The sequence below is a fragment of the Pterocles gutturalis genome, unplaced genomic scaffold (assembly GCF_000699245.1).
Source record: "Pterocles gutturalis isolate BGI_N339 unplaced genomic scaffold, ASM69924v1 scaffold3202, whole genome shotgun sequence".
Classification (NCBI taxonomy): Eukaryota; Metazoa; Chordata; class Aves; order Pterocliformes; family Pteroclidae; genus Pterocles; species Pterocles gutturalis.
The window spans coordinates 44144-54658 of record NW_010112550.1 but is presented as its reverse complement, the minus strand read 5'-3'; the positions used below and the strand labels follow the sequence as shown (position 1 = coordinate 54658).

The window sequence follows — 10515 nt, the reverse complement described above, 5'->3', positions numbered from 1 at the left end:
CAGACTAAATGCTGAAACTATATAAATCCTGAAGTCTGCAGCTTGTGAAAAAATGCTTCTATTTGCACAATGCACCTAAAGGCCTAAAGTTATTAGGTAAATCTGGGTGATGCATTTTTCATTAATTCTGCCCGTCGTTACAATTTGGTATTATAAGAAGTGGTACAATTTAAACAGTCCAGTGCTATTGAAAGTGAGTATTAAGTAGTGAAAGAGTAATTGGACAGACAGTAAATGGTTTGGGGTCTGTACCACCCTCCCAAGTAAGAAATTTACTAACAGATGTTCTTACAACATTATCAGATCAGACACAAGATTAGAACAATCCATCAAAGTGTTTAATAGGAACTTTAAAACATTTAAATCTTAACATACTTCTCTATGGCTAATGCCTATACTTGTATCATGTCACTTAGGTACAAGTTGTTTCTCCATTGAGCCATCAGAATAACATGGACTGAAGAGACTTGCGAACAGCTGCCATCTCCTGCTGTTGCTGTTACAAGGAAAGGAGATAATACTGAACAAATGCCATATCAATATGATTCCTTTGAGTTAATTAAATGAATGTCAAATGACTTTTTTATAGAATGTTCCATTTTTGCATTTAACTGACTTCTTCTTAGATCTGATACTTACTGTGTCCATCATAATCTTCTTCTGCAACATAGCCATTTCTTTGCGAAGTTCACTTTGTGCACCAGCTAGAAGATTCTCATTGCTCTTCTCCAGTTCTTCCATGCTCTGAAGTTAAGGATAATCTTAATTCGGAACGGTTCAGTGTCAAAGGGTAAATTTAAAACAAACCAACCAACCATTATTCAGACTACAGTTTAATCTTTACAGCAGCACTGGTCACTGATAATTGATGAGTCACGAACTTGACAGACAAATCATACAGGGCTTCATACTCCAGTCCTACATTCCTGTTTAAACAATACGGACCCCGTGAAACAATATAGACCTCCTGAAGAGATCAGTTTCCTCCACTCAGCATCTGTGAGGTCTCAGCTAGTTATCCTGCATTTCAGTAAGGATAAAGAGTTCTACAAGAACAAATCAAGCAGACATCTGTCAGGAATGATAGGGGTTTAATATTATGGCAACCTTGGAGACTTAAAGTAAGGATTATAAAACCCATTAAATTTCTTTCTCTTTGCACACTTCTCCCCAGATAAGCCAAGTAAAATTGGCTGGTTATCCTCCCTTTTGAACATACAGTTATGCCTAACTCTGTGTATGTGCGTAGTTGCATTTTCCTTGACTTGTATTTAGTTAAGCTTATTTGAGGCTTGATTTCTACCTTTTGATCTCCTTTGAGGAGAAAAAAAGTCAAGGTAATATTTGACCTTCTGTTCAGCTTTTCATTTTTGATGAAGGTATTTTTGACTTTTTGGAACAGTTATTATTTATTAATGCTTCTGTAATATCCTCTGTAATTTTTTACTATCTTAAACTAAGAGTTGCTGTGCTGTATTTCATATTTATTTTTTTAAGCTACCAGACTTGAAAAAAAAAAAACCCAACAAACTCCTATCATAACTAACTGAAATTTCAAAAAGAGACCAGTTAGGAAATGACTTGAAGATAAATTGTCAGAAACTGACAGACTTGAATCTGCCCCATGTACCAGTATATATCTGGGGGTCACACAGCTGGAAAGCAGTTTGGCAGAAAAGAACCTGGGCATCCTGGTGGACACCACACTGAACATAAGCCAGCAGTGTGCCATTGCAGGAAAGGTGGATGCAATGTGTATGCATGTATAGAGAGAACAAGCCATGTTCTCAACAAATAAGGGAAAGATACTAATATCAATATTAATGCAAGGCTGTTGTTTTCCTTAAATGGACATTAAATCTCTGTATTTCATAAAGGTTGAATTAATACAGCTTTCTTAAGTGATATAAGGATCAGCTGCCTTCTAAGATGAAAATTTACTTTACCTTTAAGAACTGCTCATAGAGTTGCTTAATGGTTTTCAGTCTCTGAGTCTGAACTATTCTTGCCTGTTGGAAAACTTTTTGTTGCTGACGAAGCATATTCTGAAGCAGAAGCAAAAGAAAAAATAATCCCCTTAGTTAAACAAAAGTGCTTGGACAGCAACACTAATGTCATTTATTAGACTAAGAAATTCTGCCTTCACTGGAAATCTGCATCATGTAATGTAGATGTATGCCTTTAGAGTAATCCGTGTTCTGAATAATGAAAGAAAGACTGAAGACTGGATTAAGCCCTGAGTCACCTCCTGAGGTCCCTTCCAACCTGAATTTTCCCTGTGAGATCCTATGAGGGTTCCTGTCCAATGCAGTTCTCAAGGGTATCCCAGGGAACTGTGGCGCCTAGGGAAAAGCAAAACTAGCAAATGTGCTGGGAGTACAAATACAGCAACATCATGTGATTACATTCCATTATATAGCTTCTAGCCCCTTTTCAGTGATCAAATTCTCATACATTTCTTATATACAGGCATATTTTTAAGAAATGCATGCTAAAAGACAACTGCTTTCCTTTACTCCTTTGTTCCCTGAACCCAAAGACTATGGATGCACAGAAGCAGCACACATCTTTCTTCTCCATAAATGGTCTTGGCTCTTCTCAAGCCATATGCTGGCCTGAGGCATCACTTATTGCCATTTATAAGCTTGCAATAAAGTTTATAAATGCACCCCTCTTCACTTTAAAATATATCCCCAAACTTAAATATTTACAGTTAGAAAGCCACCAAACTTGAATACATTTTTTTTAATCAAGAGGCAAACAGTCATATGTTTGTTTAAACTACATAAAGTGTTTTTACATTTCTTGAGTGTCTGAAATTCCCTCCTTGTGAAAATACCGTGAAACTCAAGCCATGCTGGAAACCCACCACTAGTTTTTCTTCCTGCTCCTCTGCTTTCTGCACATCCACATCCCATTGCTGAAATAAAGTCAGGAACTGCTGGGAGAACTCGTGATTGAGCTTCTGCCTATGAACAGACACTAGCTGTAAGTATGACAAATGCTGTGAACAATTACAAGGAAAGCTAAGGTTCAGCACACACACGGAGTAGAATAACAGGAGCTGGCATAGACACAGAAACAAGCTATTTTGACATCTGGCCCTAACTGAATACTGTATGTTTTGAAAAACTGAACACACATACATACACACACACACTTTCTGAGGGAATGTCGATTACATACATACAAGGAGACAGCATTCATACACAAAACTCGGGTTAAAAAAAAATTACAACCGCTTTTCTTCCTTCTGAGATGTACTATGTTTTTCTAACCTATTATTATTAGCTTATTAATTAGTTCATTACGCGCTAGTTTCTTTATGCAAACTTGAATTTTGTCAATGCAAGTCTCAACTATGTATATAAAACCACCAGGACAGTTATATTGCTGACTTTCAGTTTTTAGCTGTCTCATTTTTCAAGTTTTCTCTACCTGTAGTATCAGATATAGTAATTAGAGAGGAACATTAAGTAGGGTGAAAACTATTTACAATGTGAAAATGAAGATTATTTTCTTTTTTAACCAGAATGGTGTAAAAAATTTTACTGAACATTTTTCAGTTTTCAAGTAGAAACAGAAAACTCCAACTGAAATATAATTTTTAAAACTCTTGGTTTTAAAGACAAAAATTACATCAAAGGTAATTTTCCATTAAGATTAAAAAAAGTAAACCCAGCTTTTTAAGGTACCTTGCTCTCAAAATTCCAAATCTTAAGTTTCTCCATTCAAAAGAGAAAACACTATGCTAAACTATAACCGTCAGTTTAACCAAGAGGACACAACTAGAGGCAGCAGAAACAGAGGACCTGAGCAGATATTTAACTAGTAGAGACACTGCTTGCTATTTAACTGCAAGAAGATGGACCAACTATCTACCCTGTGACACAAAAGGGAACTTGATTTCACAAGTTTGAGAAACAAGGGTAAATGTTACCTTTGCTCCTGCTGTGATTTCCAAACATGTTCAATCTTCTGGTTACTGGTTTTGAGTGAGGCTTTCGTATACATTTCTAATCTTTTCCTCTTAGCTAAGAGAGCCTTGTTAATATCAGCTAAAAATCAAAGAATATTCAGAAGTGAAGCATGCAGAGATACTTTGTGCCTTGTGTTGAAAATGCTGATGAGTTACACTTTGGAGAAGCAAATGAGGTGTGTTCTAATGGAAAGAAGCTAATGTGATGTAGGCTCCTGGCTGCTGTGATTAGTGGTCCCTCAACCTGCTGTTGGCACAGGTGCATGTGCTGCTTCCCTAATACACCCCAACTGACACCTGGCCCCTGGAGTTGCAACTACTCATTGCCCAGCCCCACCAACTACTCCAACATCTGCTTTGAGTCCCTCCTCTCTCAGTGGCCTGACCAAACAGGACCTACCATGATGTGACTCAACTTTAGCTTCTTTCATTCTGGGCAGGACAGTAGTGGGCTTGGTGTCAGACTGGCTCTGAGCAGGAAGACACAGTGAACTGAAACCATCCAGCAGTCTGAACTCAGGCTAGCTGGAGTGCTTCCATTACGTACATTTAAATTGGTTCCTTACACAGTCATCATGTGTTCCTCTACTGATTTATTATGGTCCAACATGCACTTCTAACATACCATCCAGAGAACAAGCACACACATATATGCTTGAAACACTAGGATCACAGTCAGTTCACCCTGTGTATCTTCCATCATTGTACTTGGACATCTCACAGTCTGTAAATTCTCCGTTCAAAGCTACAGATACCTTGCACAAACCTGACTGAGTACAGACATCTTGCTCTTCAGTATCTAATGATGTTTCAGTCACACCATCACAACCCTCATTAGTTTAGCTGCCTGACTGCAGTGCCAGCTCAGAGTTTCTAGACCTTCAAGGAATTTAGTTATGCTGACACTTTTAAATTTTTTTTCTAGAAAAACCACAGGTTTCAGAGTAATATTCAAATTACTTAACTTCAGAAATACATTAAAAGTAGTATGTGATTACTATCACTGTGAACATATTGAATGAATGAATTACAAACTATTTTTTGTACTTCAGACAGAAAGAATACTTTTTAAAAATTATTCAAGTTAATACAAGTTATTATGTTTCACTTTAATTTACATTTGGAGATTTATCTAACAAGACACAGCTTAAGGTTAATACAGCAATTTCTTTTTCTTCTCACTGTAGATTTCAGGAAACATCTGTCAAACCTCTCTCTCTCTAATTTGGTGAGGGATCTGCCTCTGGTAATGCGAAACCTATTATTTTTGAGCAGACAGCACCCTCTCTCTGATCCATTCATTTTCCTTCCTTCTATCCTATTTTTGAGTCTTCAATAACAAGCAATCCTAGCTTTTTAACATTTAAGTCCTCCTCCTATCTAGATTGCTAGATCTACAATAGCATTCTAGTATGTACCTTAACAGCAAAAAGTCTTAATTAATGAATTAAGGAATTCCTCTAAGTCCTCTTCCACCGTAAGATTTACATGCAGGTAATTACTGTGTACAGCATTTCCTTATACATACAATGAAAGTATGAACCAGCTACTGAGTATGTAATATTGGCATTAAGATAGTTTCCCTTCCTTCCACAGCTTTTTGATGCCTTCCTACACTGTGATGTTGTGGTGTTTTGCTGCTAGCCAGGGTATTGTAAGTTCTTTACAAGTGAAATACATTTTTTCTCTAACCTGCCAGCTATCTAGAATTCGGCTGGAAATTTAACTATAAGTAAAGCCATCTGAAAAGCTGATTAACTTAATCTTAAAAGTGGAACTGATAATCAGAAGCACTCATTTGTCTTTCCTATTTTCCTTTGTAATTACCTACACTAGTACTTCCATCTCACTTTATACACAGTTATTCCCTTCTCTTCTTTCCCTTTGCTCTACACTTAGAACTTATTTGTGAAAAATGGGTTTTTTTAGAAATGCTGAAAAATGCTGCAGAGACTGGTCATTTTTTGTAAATCTTTAAAGTTATTTTATGGTAAGTAATTACTGCCAATTCTGCAGCTTAAACATTAATTGTTTTTTAATTTATTAGAATGTAAACATACTTACCTCCAAATCTCTCCAGCATATTCTGTACTTCGCCCCTAAAAAAGTGTTTAAAATTTTTATTTGACCATTTTCTGACTTTAGAATAAGACCTGTTGTACATGCTTAAAACTAATTTTATTCACGTGCCTATTACTTGTAAGCAGTAACAGAGCTGCTACTGTTCTAAAAGATAAAAAATAACTCCTGTGAGAGATCTCTTTTTAAGACTTAATTTGCTGGTTTTTAAAAAATTTACTACTCTATTAATTTACTCCTCAGTAAAAAAAGGCAGTATTAGGAATTAAAGGGTCTCGAGTAATGGAGGATGGTGAATAAAATTGATTGTTCTCTATACAAAAAGAAAACACAAAAGGTGTTTGGAATATCAAATGAAAACAAATCCATCACAGCTAGCATGTCTGGTACAGTAAGAAAAAAACCAAGACAAATAATATCAGTGTTGTTTTTACAACACCTTCAAGATTATAACATCAGTGCCTAAGGCAGTGGTACAATAGCTGACAAGTCCAAAAAGGGACATGGTGTATAAACAAAATTTTTATCTTGTTTTTATATCATCTTCTCCACAGGATAGAACTTTCTTTTTTTGAAGAGATTAAAAAAAAAAAAGGCAAAACTAAAAAGGAAAAAACCCAACAGCTATAATCTTGCTAAAAGCTATTTCAATGTACACTTTTTTATTACATTTACACTGCCCATAAATATTGAATTTCATAAGATTTATCTATAAATTTTGTTTTTCATGCAATAGTTGGTTCATTTAAAGTACTGTTAATATCTTCAAGCACCTAAGATCAGAGGGAAAAAATGAATGAAATTATCAACAGTACAGGATAAAACTTAAATCATCTTTTGAAAGAAACAAAAGTTTTAAGAACTCACACAAATGTATCAATTTTTTATGCATTTTCAAAAGTATCTACAAAGAAACTACAGAATTACTCATTTTAAAGTGTTACACTTCCTTTTTCTACCTACAACTACTGTATTATTTGTCACCTGATTTTTAATCAAATACTAAAAAATCTCCAAGCAAAGCAAGCATTGAGAATAACTGAAATCAGTATCTATTTAAGACCCATTTTGGGAAAACAAAAAAATCTTAACCTTACCCAACATCATCTGGAACCACATGAGTAGTCACCAAAGGTCTTTTCTTTCCATGCTTGTCTATTATTGGTGTTTCACCTTAATACAAATTTCAAAAAGATTTACAAAAATATATTTTGTGGAGGTCTTCTGAATTATTAAAAGTGTAATTACTTTTCTGTAATGCCACTTCTCTGAACATGTCTCATAGGTCTCAGTTCCCATCCATAACACATGCAGCTCCTAAAATGTTGAATCTGGAGTTGAAGATGGTGGTGAATTGTTCTGCAAGGCTAGATTTGAGCAGGCACTGCCTTGATTTAGTTTCTCTGTCCTCTATGATACAATTATTCCAAACTCACAATATAAAAATCTCCAGAAAGGTAAAAATAATCTAAAAATTGAAAAAGACCAATCTGAAAGAACTACATTTTACTGTAAAATAAGCACTGAAAAATTGTGCACTCTGACCTTCTAAAAAAACCAAAATCACAAGTAGATATGTGTATTATTTCCAAAAAATAAAAATCTTTGTCTGTCAGATTTCTATTAATTGGGGGGGGGGAGTGAAGGGGCAGGAATTTAGTCTGAAGAAATGAAGGGGAGAAATTAAGAGAAACAAATCCAGAGATAACTGCTGAAAGACAAAAATCCAGAAACAGAGTTACATCAAACTTTACAAAAAAAATATCATTATGAATGAGAACTGCATTTTTAAGCAAAGTCCACTTCTTTATGACACTCCCTCAAAATTAAACAAGAATCCCTTGGTTGTGTTATTTTATTTATTTTCCTCATCTTCCTCTGCTTCTTCCTTTCTTTTCTTTGGTTCATATTCTTCCTGAAGTACCCTGAACCCTGCCAGCATTAGGACTCCAATCACCTTACCCAACTCAGGGCTCCATACAAGCAAGCAGCACTCTTCTTATGTTGTATCCTGATCTCACAATGTTATATGCAGCCAGGTGACAGAAGGATATAGCATTAAAATAAGGTAACAAAGTCATGTAACAAAATCCTACTCTATTAAAGACTCCACCTATAATTGTAAGACATAATTGTGCACTATACAGAGCTATTCTATTGTGTTCTCTTACCAATCAAAATTATAGAATAGAAGGCTAACTGTCACAAACATTATGAACCATGCTTACTCAGATGCTCACTAATATGGAAGTGTCTTCATTTCTATTCATAGTCAGAGATATTATAAACTTCCCTTTAAAGAAAAAATATATAAGCACCTTCTCTAATATCCTCCTCTGATCCACTCAGCTCTTTTCTTTGGTCCTGAAAGTCATAGGCAGGTATGGCTTGATCTTCCTGAGCTCGTTTACCAGCTTTTCCTCCATGCTTTCTTCCTGATGGTGCCATAATGAGATTTTCTTCCTACTGAAATGGTATGTTGTATTTCTTATGTAACTTTCCCCACAATATTTTAAAGATAAGTATGTTTCCATGCTTAAATTGACCTGTTATGGACACCCCTGTAACAGTCTCTGCCTGTAAGGATATTCTGCAGCAATCAAACTGTTTTAGTTTTGAGGTAATCCCGTGGATTAGCCATCAGTGCTGTTTTTAAGAACAGGGTAAAAAAAATACCAGGGCTAGTAGGTACATACTTGATTCTGCTGAAAAACAAGGAAGTAAATTATGCACCTGCTGGGCTTCCATAATATTTATAATGTATTTTGTCATATCCAGTATGGCATTGCCCAAAAGCTATGCCAATATTCTATTTTACGAAATACAGAAATGATAAACCATAAAGAACAATCTGATTCTGCAAGCCATCCCACACTAGATAGACAAACATACACACAAATATGCAATTTTTAAAAATCCTGGGCAAATTTCACTTCCTGAATTATCTTTATTTTTAGCTATTGTGCCTCTGCATTCTGTCATGTAACTAACGCAGTTTCTGTGTTTTACAAATGCACTGCCCTCTCAAAAAAACAATATTAATTTTCTTACCTTAGTAATACTAATTTTTATACATTCTATTTTTATAAATATTCAAGGAGTAAAATATCTATTTAGAAAGAAAAGAGCATAATCGCAATCATTAAAAGCAAGAGTGAAAAAATATTTTTTTCTTTAGCACTTGATCAACAATAGCAATAATATACAACAGAAAATAGCAAGCCAGTGAATCATTGCCGAAATATTTCTTCTCGTTACTTTTGTCTGATAGCAAGATGCATGAAACATTTCAAGTTGTCACATGACATATGCTTTTACAAATCCTTCAAAAAATAACAGCATTACTTGGAAGATGGAAAGAATAGAGAAAAAAAATCAGCTGCAAGTATCCTGTTTTCCAACTGAGCAAGACATGACTCGGCAGTCGATAAATTTCTCATTCTAGGCACAGTCCAACACAGTTAGAAATATTGATAGGTTTTCCACAAGCTGAGGCAAAGGTAGATCTGAAAATTAAGTTCCCACGCTAAAATTGAGAACTCCAGTAAAGATCTTTTGAATTTCCAGGACTGTGAAGTCTTCCCAACATTAACAGCTGTCTCACACACCTGAGTTTCCCCATTTCTGCTTTTTGAATTAGCTATGAAAACATGTTTTAACCATGTATTATATATATAAAGTGATTACACCAAGCTACTAAGTAAGGAACACTGGTTTTTAATACCCACTTTTTTTGTGGTTTATGCTTCTCTATATACAGTATGAAGCAAAGATTTTTAGATCTTAAGAACTTCTTTAAAAAAAGCTCTTTATTAATTGGAAAATCAAAAGCTCTTGCATTTAAATTACCCTTAAAATGAGAAAAAATTTTCAAGATTCATTCTGCTTTTCAACTGCTGCAGCTGTTGAAAACATGATTTAAGGAGGAAAGTACTGGTACGGCATCTGGCTGTACATGTCTCTGTACTGCCAAAGCACGTCAACGTTAAACTGCAAGCATGTATTTTCTCTCACATACAGGCACTTTTCTTTGTAGTGAAAATGAGTACCCAAAGCAGAACTCCCCAGTCACTCCATACACTGTAGAACAATCTTGCCACCTCACAACCCCACACAGCCTTCACCCATCCTCCATTAGCAAATTCAAGCATCTTCAGTGTGCAGCTGTGTATTTAACAACGATTTTTCAGAGGAATTCACCTCCTTTATTCACCCTGCCCAGAAAGATGTGAAACAAACCAGTTATCTGTGTTAAATCTCCTCTGTGGAGCTTTTCACCACGGGCCTGTTTCTACCTCAGAGCAGCAGCAATGCAGACTTGGGGCAGGACGTCACCACCACCACCCCAACAGGTTTCAAGAGAAAGCCACTGGGGTGTCGAAGGCTGAGGGCTAGCACGGTGTCCTAACCCTTCCCTACCCTCCGCCCAACCACCGTTCATCTCACAGCCTCACCCC

At 35.8% G+C, this 10515-nt stretch overlaps 1 protein-coding gene across 1 annotated transcript; it reads right to left on the bottom strand.

Annotated features, from left to right (window-relative positions):
• Window positions 1-255: 255 nt before the first annotated feature.
• SYCP3 (synaptonemal complex protein 3) lies at window positions 256-8520 on the bottom strand. Its single transcript, XM_010074078.1, has 8 exons — window positions 8377-8520; window positions 7156-7231; window positions 6044-6078; window positions 3941-4058; window positions 2870-2969; window positions 1947-2045; window positions 640-744; window positions 256-496 (listed from the first exon to the last, which is right to left on the bottom strand). Exons 1-8 carry the CDS (start codon window positions 8504-8506, stop codon window positions 443-445), a joined length of 717 nt encoding a protein of 238 aa, XP_010072380.1. The 5' UTR covers window positions 8507-8520; the 3' UTR covers window positions 256-442.
• Between the last annotated feature and the right edge of the window lie 1995 nt (window positions 8521-10515).